This window comes from Tamandua tetradactyla, chromosome 4 (assembly GCF_023851605.1).
Source record: "Tamandua tetradactyla isolate mTamTet1 chromosome 4, mTamTet1.pri, whole genome shotgun sequence".
In the NCBI taxonomy this organism is placed as follows: Eukaryota; Metazoa; Chordata; class Mammalia; order Pilosa; family Myrmecophagidae; genus Tamandua; species Tamandua tetradactyla.
The window spans coordinates 200,661,291-200,679,797 of record NC_135330.1 but is presented as its reverse complement, the minus strand read 5'-3'; the positions used below and the strand labels follow the sequence as shown (position 1 = coordinate 200,679,797).

Below are 18,507 nucleotides of genomic sequence, written 5' to 3'. Positions count from 1 at the left end.
GATCTCCATTTGCTACGGTGACTCACAGAATTTTAAAAAGTATTCGCCTTACGGGCTGCTCAGGAGAGGAAGGGCGACCCACGCATCCCCCTTCTGGGGTTTCCGCCCTGGGGCGAGGGGGCAGCGCAGGCAGGGCTGGGAGGGACTTGGGGCTCGAGGGACGAGGGGGCGCTTCTGTTCCTGCAGAAGCGAGCTGCAGCCAGATGGAGAGCTGCTCCATCGCCTTGTTCTATGACTAAAACAGGATCATTACATGAAAAGATTTTGAAAAAAGAAAGATATCGCCCACATTCTCACCACCTTACATCAGCTGCTATTTTTGTTTGTCCATTTGCATGCTTTTTACTTTGGATTCATAGTGCACCTACAATTATTTTCTATTTTTTCCATTTAACATACGGTGAACATCGGTACGCTAGTGCATGACTCATTTCCATAACTTCCTTTGTTTTTGTTTTTGTTTGTATAATAATTGCATCAAGTTCTTCTCCCCTGAGTTGCCTCACCCTTCACCTCTACTGCTGTGCGTGTGGGAGGTTGTTTCTGGTAATGTGTTTCATGGCTTCTGTTGTGTGTACTTGTGATTTTATTTCTTCCTTGTTGAAGTTGACAAGATGATTTTTAAAAATTATTTATTTTTATCTATCTATATATATAATATACCCACATACCATGTAATCATCCAAGGTGTACAGTCAGTGGTTCACAATATCATCCTATAGCTGTGCATTCATCACCACAACCAATTTTTTTTCTTTTTTGTGAAAAATAACATATATACAAAAAAGCAATAAATTTCAAAGCACAGGCAACAATTAGTTGTAGAACAGGTTTCAAAGTTTGGTATGGGTTACAATTCCACAACTTTAAGTTTTTTTACATTTAACTGCTCTAAGATACTGGAGACTAAAAGAAATATCAATTTAATGGTATAGCAATCATACTCATTTGTTAAACCGGACCTTCACTGTATAATTCTACCATCATCATTGATCTTCCCCCCACTTTTTAGGGGTGTTTGGGCCATGCCTATTTTAAATATTTCATGTTGGAAGGGGCTGTTTATAATATGGGATAGGGGATGGAACTAGTTGATGTTCTGGAAGGGCTGGCCCCTCTACATTTCAGGACTCATCTGGTCCAGGGATCCATCTGGAGGTTGTAGGTTTGAGAGAATTACCCTAGAGCATGGAACATTTGTAGAATCTTATATAATGCCCCAGGTGTTCTTTAGGATTGGCTGGAATGGTTTTGGGTGGGGTTTGGCAAGTTTTGATAGGTAGCAAGGTCTAACTGAAGCTTGTGTCAGAGTGACCTCCAGAGTAGCCTCTCAACTCTATTTAAACTCTCTCTGTCATTGATGCTTTATTAGTTACACTTCTTTCCCCACTTTTGGTCAGGATAGCATTGTTGATCCACAGTGCAAGGGCCAGGCTCATTCCTCGGAGTCATCTCCCATGACACCTTCACCCCTGGATATCATGTCCCATGTTGGAGGAGGGCAATAATTTCACTTGCAGAGCTGGGCTTAGAGAGAGTGAGGCCACAACTGAGCAACAAAAGAGGTCCTCCAGAATTAACTCTTAGGCAGGCCTGTAGGTAGTCTAAGCTTCTCTGCTACCTACGTAAGCTTCACTAAGAGTAAGCCTCAAGATCAAGGGCTTGGCCTATTGATTTGGGTGTCCCTAATGTTTGGCACAGTATCAGGGGATTCCCTGATGGGAAAGTTTAATAGTTTCATACTTTTTCTTCCATTCTTCAGGGGGACGTTGCCAATACTTTTTGATTATCTGCTTAATATATTCTGGGATGTATCCAGGCATTACATTAAACAAAACAGAATTAAAGGCTCTCATTCTTATTGTGGGCTCCCTGTGTTTCAGTTATTCAAATGATCTATCCAAACAGGTTGAGTTAGATTATGTGCTACAGAAAATTTAGGTTCTGGACAAAATAAACCTTTCTTCCTTTGGTCTCAAAGAGTGGGTGAAGTTCTAAAATATAGACAATATTTTCCTTACCCCTATTTTCTGAATTACCTTAAACCTGGCCTGATCAGCTTCGTTCTTATCTCTAAATACAGCTTCTCAAAATCCAGAAATATCAATTACCATTCCGGACTAAATGTGACTGCTATAAGAGCTTACAATCTAGACCCTAGTTTACATATAGGTATTTTCTAAATGAGACCATGCAATATTTGCCTTTTTATTTCTGGCTTATTTTGCCTCACCAAATGTCCCACAGGCTCATTCATGTCATTGCATGCCTCACAGCTTCCTTTCTTTTTATAGCAAAACAATGTCTACTTCTTAGTGCATCCTTCAGCCACTTCTGTTCATTAGACCTCGTGTGTAATGTCCAAAGTCAACAATCCATCAACACTGTCAGTTTTAGATAATTTCATCATTCCCAAGAGAAAGATAACCAATAAACACACCTTCACCAAATAGAAAATCCAAACCTCCCCTTAACTCTTGTCCCTCCCCTCATTATTAACCCCTGGTGTTTCTGTGGTACTGTCGATGTTTTCCTGTTAAACAGCCCACAGCATGCAATAGCAGTTTTCCCCATATACCCCGAGCTTATACATTCTTTGTACAAGAATCACACCTTTGCAGTTCATGTAAGAAATTGTTTACATTTATAGTGTTAATCAGTGGGACAAGTGGGTCTTTCAGTCATGTTCACCTTCAATATGGAAATATTACTTACAGACCCACTAGAGAAACGCCTTCACTTCTGTCTGTTCCCTTACGTTTAAGTTCAACCTCATTAGCTAACCGTTCACCCATCTGTGGCTTCTGTGTATTCTGTATTACAAGCCTCTGATTTTACCTTTTCCATGGTCATAAAAGTGGAATCATACAGTGTCTAGCCCTTTGTTTCTGGCTTATTTCACTCAGGGGGCACGTGTGTGCTGGGCGGGGGCTATGTAGCACAGGTGCGCCCGTGAGCACCTGCCAGGTGTGGGAGCAAGGTGCTTGTGCCGGGGGTGGGGCCCTGGTGTATGGGCCTGGGGGGCGTCCGGGGGCGGGGGGCGGGGCGCAGACCTCAGGGGCAGCGGCCAGGATTGGGCCTGCGTGGACTGCAGGCGGGTGTGGCGAGGTGTGGAGGTGAGCGCCCGCAGGGGGCGGGGAGGGAGGAGGGGCGCCTCCGCGGGAAAGGTGGGGCCGGCGTGTGCGCGCGCGAGCAGGGTGGGCTGTGGGGTGGTGTGTGAGCGGGGGCTTTTGGAGCACGGGGGGGGTCGCGGGGCTGTGCTGGGAGGGAGGCGCGGGCAGGACCGCAGCCTGGCCCCCTTCCCGGTCGCGTGTCCATTCGGGCCTCCTGTGGGTCCGGCCTCCGGTGTGCACCGGCCCGGCGGGTTCCGGCTCTCTGCGTCCAGCCCCTGTGACCCGAGCCGCCCTGTGGGGTGCAGACCCTGCCGGGTCACCTCACGTGGACTCGCTGTCCTGGCCGTTCTTCTGTCCCCTCGGGCTGTTGCTTGGAGCAGGGCTGGGCGCGACCCACCCTCCCGCTCCGGCCGTGCGCGCTGCAGTTTCCTTCAGGACTTGGGGCGAGGTCGTGCCGAGGACGGGAGCATCCTGTGGCTCCAGGACATTTCACCAGGTTCTTTCCACGGGGGCCTTGCCAGTGGACCGTCTCCCAGCGCTGGCCCAGCAGCTGCCGGTTTTCATGATTTCTCTGTTGCTATTTTAGCAGGTGTGTTTTACGGCTACTTTAAAACTTTGATGACTATTTGAGTATTTACCCAAGTTTTCAATTTATTCTGATTTCACTTTTATGCTTTGCTGTATGTTTCAGTATCGTGTTTTTCTCAGCTGTGACGAGTGCCACACATTGTCTTAAGCCATTGTCGTGACATTGCCCCAGTCGGTGGCTTCCCTTTTATTTCAGTTTCCTTCAATTATATACTTTTAAATTTAAAAAAAGGATCTTTCAGGTTTTTTTGTTTTGTTTTTTGTTTCCTTTGGATTTGAGTAGGTCAGACATACACATTCAAATTTATTTCCTGTAAGGTTGATTTTCTGTGCTCTGACATCATGAGCGACTCCACGATCCTTAAGTGCCTTTGGGAATCCTCTCGCCCCAGGGAGCACGGCAGGTAGCTGTGGCAGCCGGAAGGGACTTTAAGGTGTATTATTCGGAAGTGATATCTTTCATATTAATTAACTCCGTTCAGTTTCAGAGGTTTCACTGTTTACTTGAGTCTTTCCCACATCGTACCTAATTCACAACAGTGAAATCTGTTGCCAGAGTTTTCAATGAGAAAATAACATGTACTTCACGTATCTTTCACTTAAAATACTTTTGAATATGCTGCATTTGGGTGCTGGAGGGTCCTGGAGGTGCCCATCCGCTTTAGGGTTGTGAGTACTGGGGATTTGGGCATTTTCACACAGAACTCAAGGGGTGTCAGAGCTGAAATGTACCAGCCACGACTCTTGGCGGACGGCAGGACCCAGCCGCGGGGACATGTGTGCCTCCCGCGTGGCGCCTGCAGGGGCTCAGACCGGTGCCCAGGGCGCGGGCGCCTGGCCGCCTGCTCTGGGTTTGCGTTACTGCCTAGAGCATTTTTAAAAACGGGAATCCTACGCTACTTTCATGATGGAAGCCAGTAGCAAAGTAGAATTGGTGTTGCAGATTTTTAAAGTAATAAACTTTGTGAGGGTAAATTGATTGCCACACTTTGAAGAATAATGGCAAATAGAATGCTTTTAAAACGTATAGGTGATTCTTTGGGAAAAAAAGCAACACAGACTTTCTGGTGTCTTAACAATAGCCTAGTATGCTTATATTCCGTCCTCCAAAGTCATGAAAATAATATGCTTAAGTCTTTCAGGGAAGTCGTTATTGTGTTCTGACATTTTAGTAGGTATTGGTTGGATGCAAATATAATTTCATGCTTTATTTCCTTAACTTTTTTTAAACGTTATTTTCTTTACCTCACTTTTGCTTAAAAGCAAATGTTAGTTGTGTTCTTTTTTTTTTTTTTTTGGCCTCTGTAAATGCCACAGCTAAATTCAGGCAGTTCTTATCATTTTGGGGGAATCTTGCACACCCATTGTATTAAATTTCGAGGAGAGGGGCAGTCTTAACATAGATGTTTTGCACTTGAATTGACTGGAACAAAACTGACTGCATGATACTTTCACATTGTTGTTAAGTTTAGCATTTTCTAACACCACCTCTAGATAGCTTTTTATTTTCTTTAAACCTTCTAAGATCCTTGAAGTTCTGCCGCCCTGTGTTTAACTTCACTAGGATAAGTAATACAAAACTTTCAGAGCAAATTTTGGGTAAAATTTACTTTTATTTCATTGTTTGAGTAGAAGTTACACCAAAAGACTTTGGGGTGACTTAGTGTATCTAGGAAGAAGTATGTTATGGTATTTATAAATCTTACTTTATTTTGTTATTTTTGAGTGGCCCTTAGTGCATTACTCATGTCAGGACTTGAAAGCAATATATTGATGATTCTCTAATCAAGAATATAACTTACCTCAACTCCACACCCCATTAACGAGGGGCTTTAATGGTGGGTACACAGAGTGATAGGGCCAAACCGAGACTGTATTCTCCCACTGAGAACAATTACATTTGTTAATTTACAAGTACCAATATTATTAGCCTAATAGTTGAAAAGGCATTTGTTACAAATCAGAAAATTCAATCAACTGACTTAACTGGGTTAAGGCAGGAACCACATCTTGAGTAGCGCAGATGTCCAGAATTATGCTTCCAAAGAAAGTGGTCAAAAGGTGGGGTTAGAAAAAAAGAGAAAAAAAGAGTTCAGATTAATAGATTTGCATAATCAAGTAGAAACTTAGATATCTAGTCCCCCACTGTTCTAATTTGATAGCTGCCAGAATGCAACACACCAGAGACAGATTGGCTTTTAATAGAAGGGGATTTATTTTGTTCTTCAGAGGAAAGGCAGCTGACTTTCAACTGAGGTTCTTTCTTATGTGGGAAAGCACGGGATGATCTCTGCTGGCCTTCTCTCCAGGCCTCTGGGTTCCAACGACTTTCCCCGCGGTGATTTCTTTCTGCATCTCCAAAGGCCTGGGCTGAGCTGCGAGTGCTGAGATGAAGTATGCTGAGCTGCTTGGGCTGTGCTACTTTAAGCACCAGACAATGAAGTCAAACGTCATTCATTGCAGCCGGCACGCCTCCTAGCCAACTGCAGACGTAATCAGCAACAGATGAGGTTCACGTACCATTGGCTCATGTCCACAGCAACAGAACTAGGTGCCTTCACCTGGCCAAGCTGACTCCTGAATCCAACTACGGCACCCACCTTGCCTTTTCTATATTCCGTAGGACTAAACGCTGTCGGATCTGTTCTGCAGGGTTTTCTGGGCAGCATCTTCTTCCCCTTTGCTGTCTCTTTCCTCTTAGCATCGGCACCCACTGGAGCCTCACTCTCTTCTTTAGGTTCCTTCCCTCCCATCCCATTCTCTGAGTCTGATAAGAAAGGCAGAAAGGCACTTCACAGGCACAGCCCAGATTAAACACAAATTTCTTCTGACTGTTTTAGCTTGAAACTTTCCTTCTGAAAGTTGTCATAGTGGGACTTTTTCATGCTTTAGAAATTTTTGACATACTTTATATAAGAAGATGCAAAAGAAAATTTGTTTTCTTTTCAAATCAAAAAGCGTTTGTCCCCCATTCCACATTGTTTTGCAAGATTTTAAAATTCCTCCGTTTTCTAAAAACATTTTCTTAGTTAAAATGTAAACTACTCTATGCTTTTCTCTTGACTTTAATTTTTAGCTTAGTATATAAACTTACAAATAATGGGAGAGTTGTCCTTCCTGGATTAGCACAGGATTCTGGCAGCTAAACCCTGGGCCCCTGCCTTGCTGGAGGGTTTGGGGCACTGTGTCATCGAGAGCTCATCAGGGCCTGGTGAGACACAGTTGTCACGTCACGAAAGGCTCGCAGGCGACCTCCAGGTTTTCCTCTCAGAGTTTCTGCATGGCGCAGGAAATCACTTGTGTAGCCATTCTGAATTTGAGATCACTTTGATCTCTGCGATCTGATATGATCTTCCCAAAACCCTTATGCGGAAAAAGATACAGTGCAGCGGCTGCCATTGATGTCAGCAGGCTGAGGGTGGTGGTCTCGGACCCTGGCAGGGGCCTGGAGCCAGGGCTTGCGGCTCCTCTCCCCACACTCAGGGCCCACCGTCCTCCAGGGACTGTGCTGTGGTTGCTGGGCCCGTGGGTACATTTGGATGTCTGCACAGATCTCGAGGGAAACATCGCTGGGTGAGGCAAGGTATGAGGTGACCAGAAGGGGGGGCGGCCAGTGAGAAGCTGGACTGCTTCAGACACACGCTGGCTCCACACACATGTGGAGGGCATATTTTTAAAACCTTTGCAAGGTAAATGATAATATGCATAACTGTTGTGCAGCCTTGGATGCTTGCTCTATCAGTTGAGTGTAAGTGGACAGGGGCTTCGATAGATGTCAGTGGGCTGTTTGCCTGCAAGTGTGCAGGCTTTTCCACATCTTTACCTGCCCACAGCTGTGAAGACTTGCGTTGTTCACAGGGAAAAAATCTGTCATCTACTGTTGCACGTGATCCACAGCTAGTAAGTATTTTCATTAGAAGAGTCTCTGTTAAGGGGTCATTTTTAGTAAAAATTTAACTTGAATTTAGAGCCAGTTTTTGAAGCTGCACACTTCATTTGTGTTGATGACTTGAAACCTTTTACATATGAAGAAGCAAAAAATGGGCTCCGCGCTCAGTGCTCGGCTCTGTGTACATGGGATGGGCAGATGGCTTTGCTGTTTGTTCACTTTGGGAATTTCACTCTACACAATGTTTAGCACATACCCTCATCAAACTTATGAAGAATGTAACTATTTTAAGAAGGTGTTTTTCATCCATTTTCAGTGTTTAAATTACCTCAGTATATGTGGGTGCCTCTGCTTTTGAAGCTCTCTACAAATATATATCCCCAAGAATACCTTGTATTTTGAATCAATTTCATACTTTCCCAAAATGTATTCATGTAGACATAGATTAAAAGTTGAAGTCTTTCTTTTCCATTGATTTTTTAATTTGCCATATCTAACACTTATGCTTAATTAAAATTCAAGTTCAAGATCCAAGGGAATCTTGTTTCTTCCTTAACAAAAGGCGAAGCTCAACATCGAATAAGGGTCAGTTGGCGTGATGATCTGTGCGGCCATCGGGCTGAAATCTGCCTCTTCTCCCGCGAGTGGTGGGCAGCACGGGCGGTCGCTGTCATGGGCCGGTTTGTGTTTGTCGTGGCCACAGGGCCGTCCTCGATGGCCCGGCCCCTCCCCGGGCGCCCTCTGCCCTCAGGCTCCTGGGCTGCTGAGGCGGGCAGTGCCTTCACCATCTGCACAGCAACCTCATCCCCCTGAGCCTCTCCTCCTGTCGCCATCTGCAGCTGCCGTCCCCTGGGGGCACTCAGGGGCCCGGGCACCATGAATGCGCAGCCGTGCCCTGCGGCCACGCCCAGGGTGGCTCCCTGAGCCCAGTGCCCCGCTTCGGGTGGGGGTGGACGTGCGGCCTCGTGCTTGATGGCTTCCCTGGGCGGGGACAGTGAGCCCGCTGCCATGCAGCCAGGGCAGAGTGGCCCATGGGGAGGTGGCCGTGGCCCTGACTGTGTCTCTTCCCGCAGGAGAGAGCTACGTGTGCGGCTCCATCGAGCCCTTCAAGAAGCTGGAGTACACCAAGAACGTGAACCCCAACTGGTCTGTGAACGTCAAGACGCCCTCGGCTGCCCGGGCTGTGCCGTCCCTGGCCAGCGCCAAGGGCAGCTCCGCGGAGGGCCGGGAGAACAAGGACTTCATCCGGCCCAAGCTGGTCACCATCATCCGCAGCGGGGTGAAGCCGCGGAAGGCGGTCAGGATCCTGCTCAACAAGAAGACGGCGCACTCCTTCGAGCAGGTGCTCACCGACATCACCGACGCCATCAAGCTGGACTCGGGCGTGGTCAAGCGGCTCTACACGCTGGACGGGAAGCAGGTAAGGGCGCCCCGCGAGCTGGGGGTGCCTGGGGGACCCCCGGAGGTGCTGTGGCAGAGGGAGCTGGTCAGGCATGGAGAGGGGCGGTGTCCGCCCCTCCCCCCCAGGCCGTCCACCCTCCTGCCCTTGCTGCGTGGCTGCCGGTGCCTCTCAGACCCCCGGGGGGCCTCTGCAGCGGGGAGGCACCCAGGGACCGTGACCCCATCCCTTGGACCCAGAGAATATTTTGTGATGCTAAGCCTCGGTGACGCTCGCTGCCAAGACTGACTTAAGTTTTGTGGCTGTTCCATGCACGTGTCTAAGGGACGAAAGAGTTCCTTCGGAATGAAGGGACAGGCGTGTTTCTAGGGTAACATCACCTGAGAGCTGAAATGAAAGCAGGTCTCTTTAGCCCTGCATGACGGGCGTTGACTGGGGGTGGGTGTTTGGGGATGAGTCGGGGGCCGGACCTGCAGGATGACCGGCTGCCGGGTTGCATGGTTCACTGTCACTGAAGATTATAATTCCTAGTGTGCAATCATGGTGTGAAATTTAGTATTTAATGTGGATCTATCAAATACTTGTTATTTTGAGAAGTAATTGGATTATTTATATATTAAAATCAAACATATTCATAAATTAAAGGTTATCTTAACTTTTGAATCAGAATACTCCTACTTCATGAATTAGAAGTAGATGCTCTTCTAGGAAAGTGTGTTAATCGTGAAGGAATTCCTATCCTAGGGATTCAGTCTACCGCTCTAAGTTAAGAAGTTCGTTAGGAGAGAAGGAGTGTGTGTGTGTGATGTTGTTCACTAGTCTTCTGCTTTCTTTTAAAACTCCCTGTAATGTCACCTGGCTAAACATGCTGAGGAATGAAATTCCTCATATCTGGGCCCCGAGAGGCTGGATGCCACCAGTGGGCACCATCAGAGATGCCCTGCTGGTTGCGTGTCGCAGCAGCAGGATGGCGAGCTTCAATCAAACATTTCAGCCCTTCGTGATTTCTGTTTGCAAACAGCCGCTTCGCCATTCTGTAGGTCTGAGTTTTCTGAGAGGGGTCTTTGCCTGTTTCATACAAAGTGGAATTCAGATTGAAGAATACAGATTGACAGCTCTTCCTCCACCCTCCCGCTTCAGGATTTTGGAGATCCACACACTAAATCTAAAAATCTGCTTTAATTGCTTATCCCATCATTCCTTCATTTAATTTTGTTTATCCCAAAAATGAATTCCTGGAATTGGTACTATGTTCCCAATTGTTTTCTCTCTTTTTAGAATCTTTTACAGCCTGTACATATAACAGTTATTTTTTTGCTGTGGTTTGAATGTAAACAATCTGATGTAATGGAAAAGAATCCCAGGTTTATTGCTAAAAGATGAGGATTCAAGTCGTGGCTCAGCTACAGATTATTTTACTTTTACCCACTCACTCCCCTGGCCTCATTGTGCCCGGCAGGAACTGTGGCCCCTGTCCCTCTGCTGTAACTGGGCATGGTGGATGTGGCACTCGGACTCCCGTGGCAGTGGCTGCGTGGAGGAGGTCGTGTGGGGACCGCTGGCCCAGTTTGCATGTTAAGCACCATGAGCCCTTGTTTCACAGGCGAGGGCACGGAGGCACACACTCACGCTTGCGCGGCACTCAGCTGAGCTGGGACTGGCTGTGGTTGTGCACGGCAGCCGCCTGGTGTGAGCGCCCTGGGAAAAGCGCACCAGCTGAGCCCCCGCCGGGGTCCCCTTGTGCCCCTGCTTCAGGCTCCGTCAGTCCCCTGCCCCTTCCAGGTGCTCGGTTTGCACTCGAGGCCTCCCTGGGCCAGTTCCTGTCGTGGCAGGAGGGTGGAGGGCTGCAGGGGAATTAGAAGAATAAAGAGACTTTCTCTCGGCTGCCCGCTGGGACCCAGCTGCCTCCCTGGGGGCTCCAGGCGTCTTTAAACCTCCTCTCGAAAGGGCCGCTGCCGGGGTCGCGGACGGTCTTGGCCCATGGTCCCCCACCTGCCCCTGGCTGCTGTGGCCCGTGGGTCCACAGCTTATGAAGATATCTCTCTTATGGGCACTTGCCCCATCTCTTATTTTAAAACAGTAGTTAAACTGAACCCTTGCCTTAATTCCAGAAATAAAAGGATAATTCAGTGCCCCATAAAATACTATTAAAGGTAACAGTTTTATTGTATCGAGGAAATAGAATTGTTTGAAAATGGAACACTTGAGTGCTTAGGGTAGAAAGCTGGGCCAGCAGGTGTTTTTCCGGTGTCTCCTGCCAGCCTGCAGGTGCAGCCCTGGGATGGAGCTGCTGGCACGGGCCCTTGGCTGGGGGGAGTGGGGAGGCGGCGCAGGGGCTGGTGCTGCGGCTAAATGCGCTCTGCAAGCCCCTCCCCCTGCTGCCTTGTTTCTACCACCTGTACGTCCTGGGTGCTCTGTGCCTGGTTCTGCAGGGCTCAGTTGAGGCTGGGGGCTCTGGTGGGAGGTCTGCACCTTAGAACCCATGGGGGTCTGCACCTTAGAACCGGTGGGGGTCTGCACCTTAGAACTGGTGGGGGGTCTGCACCTTAGAACTGGTGGGAGGACCGCACCTTAGAACCTGTGGGGGGTCTGTACCTTAGAACCGGTGGGGGGTCTGCACCTTAGAACCTGTGGGGGGTCTGCACCTTAGAACCGGTGGGGGTCTGCACCTTAGAACCTGTGGGGGGTCTGCACCTTAGAACCGGTGGGGGGTCTGCACCTTAGAACCGGTGGGGGGTCTGCACCTTAGAATCGGTGGGGGTCTGCACCTTAGAACCTGTGGGGGTCTGCACCTTAGAACCGGTGGGGGGTCTGCACCTTAGAACCTGTGGGGGGTCTGCACCTTAGAACCTGTGGGAGGACCGCACCTTAGAACCGGTGGGAGGACTGCGCCTTAGAACCGGTGGGAGGATCGCACCTTAGAACCGGTGGGAGGACTGCGCCTTAGAACCGGTGGGGGTCTGCACCTTAGAACCGGTGGGGGTCTGCACCTTAGAACCTGTGGGGGGTCTGCACCTTAGAACCTGTGGGAGGACCGCACCTTAGAACTGGTGGGAGGACCGCGCCTTAGAACCGGTGGGAGGATCGCACCTTAGAACCGGTGGGAGGACCACGCCTTAGAACCGGTGGGGGTCTGCACCTTAGAACCGGTGGGGGTCTGCACCTTAGAACCGGTGGGGGTCTGCACCTTAGAACCAGTGGGGGTCTGCACCTTAGAACCTGTGGGGGGTCTGCGCCTTAGAACTGGTGGGAGGACCGCACCTTAGAACCAGTGGGGGTCTGCACCTTAGAACCTGTGGGGGGTCTGCGCCTTAGAACTGGTGGGAGGACCGCGCCTTAGAACCAGTGGGGGGTCTGTACCTTAGAACCTGTGGGGGGTCTGCACCTTAGAACCGGTGGGGGTCTGCACCTTAGAACCGGTGGGGGTCTGCACCTTAGAACCAGTGGGGGTCTGCACCTTAGAACCGGTGGGGGTCTGCACCTTAGAACCAGTGGGGGGTCGTGCCTTAGAACTGATGGAGGACCGCACCTTAGAACCTGTAGGGGGTCTGTACCTTAGAACCTGTGGGGGGTCTGCACCTTAGAACCTGTGGGGGGTCTGCACCTTAGAACCGGTGGGGGTCTGCACCTTAGAACCGGTGGGGGTCTGTACCTTAGAACCGGTGGGGGTCTGCACCTTAGAACCTGTGGGGGGTCTGCACCTTAGAACCGGTGGGGGTCTGCGCCTTAGAACCGGTGGGAGGACCTCACCTTAGAACCGGTGGGGGGTCTGCACCTTAGAACCGGTGGGGGTCTGCACCTTAGAACCGGTGGGGGTCTGCACCTTAGAACCTGTAGGGGGTCTGCACCTTAGAACCCGTGGGGGGTCTGCACCTTAGAACCCGTAGGGGGTCTGCACCTTAGAACCGGCGGGAGGACCGCACCTTAGAACTGGTGGGAGGACCGCGCCTTAGAACCGGTGGGGGGTCTGCACCTTAGAACCTGTAGGGGGTCTGCACCTTAGAACCCGTGGGGGGTCTGCACCTTAGAACCCGTAGGGGGTCTGCACCTTAGAACCGGCGGGAGGACCGCACCTTAGAACTGGTGGGTGGACCGCGCCTTAGAACCCGTGGGGGGTCTGCACCTTAGAACCCGTAGGGGGTCTGCACCTTAGAACCGGGGGGGGACCGCGCCTTAGAACTGGCGGGAGGACCGCGCCTTAGAACCATTGGGGGGTCTGCACCTTAACCTGTGGGGGGGTCTGCACCTTAGAACCGGTGGGGGTCTGCACCTTAGAACCGGTGGGGGTCTGTACCTTAGAACCGGTGGGGGTCTGCACCTTAGAACCTGTGGGGGGTCTGCACCTTAGAACCGGTGGGGGTCTGCGCCTTAGAACCGGTGGGAGGACCTCACCTTAGAACCGGTGGGGGGTCTGCACCTTAGAACCTGTGGGGGGTCTGCACCTTAGAACCTGTGGGGGGTCTGCACCTTAGAACGGTGGGGGTCTGCACCTTAGAACCGGTGGGGGTCTGTACCTTAGAACCGGTGGGGGTCTGCACCTTAGAACCTGTGGGGGGTCTGCACCTTAGAACCGGTGGGGGTCTGCGCCTTAGAACCGGTGGGAGGACCTCACCTTAGAACCGGTGGGGGGTCTGCACCTTAGAACCCGGTGGGGGTCTGCACCTTAGAACCGGTGGGGGTCTGCACCTTAGAACCTGTAGGGGGTCTGCACCTTAGAACCCGTGGGGGGTCTGCACCTTAGAACCGGCGGGAGGACCGCACCTTAGAACTGGTGGGAGGACCGCGCCTTAGAACCGGTGGGGGGTCTGCACCTTAGAACCTGTAGGGGGTCTGCACCTTAGAACCCGTGGGGGGTCTGCACCTTAGAACCCGTAGGGGGTCTGCACCTTAGAACCGGCGGGAGGACCGCACCTTAGAACTGGTGGGAGGACCGCGCCTTAGAACCCGTGGGGGGTCTGCACCTTAGAACCCGTAGGGGGTCTGCACCTTAGAACCGGCGGGAGGACCGCGCCTTAGAACTGGCGGGAGGACCGCGCCTTAGAACCATTGGGGGGTCTGCACCTTAGAACCTGTGGGGGGTCTGCACCTTAGAATGGTGGGAGGACCGCGCCTTAGAACCGGTGGGAGGACCGCGCCTTAGAACCTGTGGGGGTCTGCACCTTAGAACCTGTGGGGGGGTCTGCACCTTAGAACCGGTGGGGGTCTGCACCTTAGAACCTGTGGGGGGTCTGCACCTTAGAACCTGTGGGGGTCTGCACCTTAGAACCTGTGGGGGGTCTGCACCTTAGAATCGGTGGGGGTCTGCACCTTAGAACCGGTGGGGGGTCTGCACCTTAGAACCGGTGGGGGGGTCTGCACCTTAGAACCTGTGGGGGGGTCTGCACCTTAGAACCGGTGGGGGGTCTGCACCTTAGAACCTGTGGGGGGTCTGCACCTTAGAATCGGTGGGGGTCTGCACCTTAGAACCTGTGGGGGGTCTGCACCTTAGAACCAGTGGGAGGACCTCACCTTAGAACGGTGGGAGGACCGCGCCTTAGAACGGTGGGAGGACCGCGCCTTAGAACCGGTGGGAGGACCGCACCTTAGAACCGGTGGGAGGACCGCGCCTTAGAACCGGTGGGAGGGTCTGCACCTTAGAACCGGTGGGGGTCTGCACCTTAGAACCTGTGGGGGGTCTGCACCTTAGAACCGGTGGGGGTCTGCACCTTAGAACCTGTGGGGGGGTCGCACATTAGAACTGATGGAGGACCGCACCTTAGAACCTGTGGGGGGTCTGCACCTTAGAACCGGTGGGGGGTCTGCACCTTAGAACCGGTAGGGGTCTGCACCTTAGAACCTGTGGGGGGTCTGCACCTTAGAACCTGTGGGGGGTCTGCACCTTAGAACCGGTGGGGGGTCTGCACCTTAGAACCGGTGGGAGGACCTCACCTGAGAAAGGTGGGAGGATCGCACCTTAGAACCGGTGGGGGGTCTGCACCTTAGAACCGGTGGGGGTCTGCACCTTAGAACCTGTGGGGGGTCTGCACCTTAGAACCTGTGGGGGGTCTGCACCTTAGAACCTGTGGGGGGTCTGCACCTTAGAACCGGTGGGGGTCTGCACCTTAGAACCTGTGGGGGGTCTGCACCTTAGAACCGGTGGGAGGACCGCACCTTAGAACCAGTGGGAGGACCTCACCTTAGAAAGGTGGGAGGATCGCACCTTAGAACTGGTGGGAGGACCGCACCTTAGAACCGGTGGGGGGTCTGCACCTTAGAACCTGTGGGGGGTCTGCACCTTAGAACCTGTGGGGGGGTCGCACCTTAGAACTGATGGAGGACCGCACATTAGAACCGGTGGGAGGACCTCACCTTAGAACTGCTCCCCCCACTTACGAGACTCTGCAGCAGCTGCACTTTGTCCAGGTGACCTTGTGTCCTGAGGGAAGTTGCTGGTGAGCAGACACTTTCTGCTTGGCCCTTCCTTGTTCAAGGGCAGTGAAGCTCTGGGAAGAGGTTCTTCCTGCCCCTCACCCTGGGATTGGGGGTTTTGCAGGCAGAGGTGATGGTTGAAGGGAAAAGGCACCATATCTTGTTATCAATGACACATTATTTGGGCTTTGATTAAGGGAATTCTTGTGGACGGTCCAAGTCATGCTCCCTTTCCCCACCTCCAAGGGGAGCGTTTGCAAGATCTGAAAGTCTGGGAGTCTCTTCCTTGCGTCCAGGCTGAGGGTGATGGGTCTTTCCTGCTGGTGGTTGCTCACCTGCCAGTGGCTACCCCCACATGGCAGTTGCCGTGTGACTGTTTTTAAAGGGATTCTAAATAAGCCCCAAAGCTACAAACTTTGCATCAAAGGCCCTTGCCCGTCTCCCGACTCAGCGGTGTGGACTGCGTTTATGGAAGAGCACATGTAGCTGTGCTGAGTTGCTAAAGCTTCTGGATCTGTGATTCTTGAGCCCTCCTCAGAAACATACAGAACGGTCAGCACCTGTGCAGGTGATTTAGCCTGTAAAGATCACAGGTAAAGCAGTTTCCAAATGAGTCTCCCCTGAAATATAACAGATTGTTCTGCAAGTAGAAAACATATGTGCATCTTCCTCTTCTCTAGTCTTCCACATCAGGGGTTATGCTACATAAATAGCAGCACGTTTTAGCAGTAAGGGGTGGAATTCAGGGATGTTACCTGTAGAGATTTAGCACAGGTCATGCACTTTGTCACGTCCAAAGCTGCGAGCATCCTAGAGGGACTAGAGAAGGTGTTGTCTTCCTAATATGGGCAGCATTTGGAATCATTCATAAACTGATTTGGATGGTCACCTGTGAGAACTTCGGCCCATGTAAGGAAGCCCCAGTCGCTGTCAGTAAATGAACCGGTTACTGGTTCTTCTCTATATCTTTTCCCCATTGAATCCCCGTTACCTGTTATGCACATAAAGCTCAAGGGTTTCCTGTAACTGAGTCACAATAATTGCAGCCATTTATTTCAAGTGATTGGCACGTGGGCTTTACTGGAATTTAGGAAGTGGTAAGGATGATCCCTGGGAATCTGTGATTCAGAGATCACAAAATGTCTTCAGCTTTTCCTTTGGGTTTTGAATATCTAATTACAATCTGAAGTAAAAGTAACTTGGTTCACTTGGGTTTATAGGGACTGGGGTATGTCTTCCCCTTAGAAGTTAAAACAAGTGGTACATATTGCTGCCTCATCAGAGCGTGTTTGTGGCGATTGCTGAGTAGAGAAAAATGTGGAAACTAGACGTTTCCAAATGAAAAATAAGGAATTTAGGATGTAATTAGATTTGATTGGAGTGGAAAAGGAGATTTCTGGAGCTGTTGGTAATGGTGGCATTTTTTAAATAAAATTTTTCTCTGACATATCTAATTCACTTGTTTAAGCTTATCTAAAATATGGTTTTTTTTTACTGTTGTGATTTGGTACATTATGTTGTGAAAGTAGATGTAATACCTTTTAGGTTTTGCTTGCAATGGTGGGGAAAAAACAGTTGATAGAAATAATTTAGTTTACATTTTAAATATCAAATGAAAAATTTCTGCAAAAGCTCAGAGCACATGTTAAACGAGGCTCATGATTTGCTGGAGATCTGAACTGGTGGAAATATCTTAACTCCCAAAGCAGGGAGCTTAAGAATGATTATGATGTTTCACCTGGAGAGTTAAAGTGTTCCGAATAGAAGGTGCTATTTCGGGTTGCAGGTCTTTGGCTGACTTTCAGGACCTGTGAGCCACACCTGTCCTCAGGTAGATACGAGCTGTGCCAAACTGGGAGGAATTAAGCCCTTTCCTTCCAGCTCCAGTTCCTCTGACAATTTAATTAATTATGGTTGCCTGCAGTGATGTGTATTCTAAAGCTTAGCTTAGTCCCGGCAAAAGTCAGTTTTCTGTAAATTGAATTTTAATTTCCTGTAAAGTGAGCTGTGAGCACATACCACGTCCCACACCCAAGCTGGAGGTGAGTCCCCTGGCCCTGCGCCTTCTGCTGCCTCCATGGGCTCCTCACCCGCAGAGCTGCTGGCTGGGGATGGAGGTGGGGGAGGGATGGGAGGGGAGGGGAGGGGGAGGGGTGAGGAGGGGGGTGAGCTTGGACTGAGCCTCTGCTGGGCCAATGCTCAGTTTCAGTCCAGGCCTGGGTTTCTTGTTCGAGCCTGGAAAACTCAGTTCTTTTATTTAAGGTGAAAAATATTTTATATTGAATTTACTCATAAGAAGGGATTTAAACGTAGATACAGGGAGAATGTCACATACAGGAAGAAAGCACCTTGCCCAGCTCTGCTAACTTGAGCTCTGCCCACCCTGGCAGAACCCCTCGTTCGCTGGGAACGGTCACCCTCAGACGGGCCTCAGCTCCTCGCCAGTGTCATGGGGACATCATCGTTGACGCAGGACTCGGCCACCTGTGCTGTTTCCAGCTGACCTGCTGTGGCTGCGCCGCCATCTCCATTTAGCCAGTTGCGCGCAAAATCCCAGATTTTCTTCGCTTGCTTCTTCAGTTGTGCTCCTCATTCCTTAGGGGTAACTATGGGCAACCGTCATCCCTCTGCAGTGGTGGTGACGTCATTGCTGTCACTTGTCACCGGCCCTTTCTGTACGAGTTGCTGTGCGTGTATAAATCCTGTTGTGTCATCAGCGTCACTCTGCAGAGAGAAGAACCTGCTCATTTCTCAAGATCAGCCCAGAGGCGGACTTGTCTATAGACACCTCCTGGGTCCCTTCTTGGGGAGGTCAAGTGTGCATTTCACCACCCTGGCCAGACTACCCCGCCTTCCTGCGTGAGAGGGTGGGGCAGGAGGGGTCTCCTCGGCCTCTGCATCGCCAACGGCCTCACCTGGTAAAGGCCTGGCCAGTGGAGGTAGCACACGGCCTCCAGTGTCCAGCAGGGCACAGGTCACGGCCACGGAGATGCTGGCACTGGCCCAGGTGGCATGGCTGCAGCTGGAGGTGAGGGCACTGTGGGCAGTGTCACCACGGGTGCAGGGATGCACCACAGTGGGTGTCTTCTAGCTCAGGCTCCTGGTGTGTT

At 50.7% G+C, this 18,507-nt stretch overlaps 1 protein-coding gene across 2 annotated transcripts in view; it reads left to right on the top strand.

Moving 5' to 3' along the window:
• Positions 1-18,507, top strand: part of DCLK1 (doublecortin like kinase 1) — a 287,967-nt gene that overhangs the window by 11,212 nt on the left and 258,248 nt on the right. For both annotated transcript variants that reach the window (XM_077159033.1, XM_077159032.1), the window contains exon 3: positions 8,664-9,010. In XM_077159033.1, the coding sequence (XP_077015148.1) occupies positions 8,664-9,010 (347 nt within the window). The remainder of the gene's footprint in view (positions 1-8,663; positions 9,011-18,507) is intronic.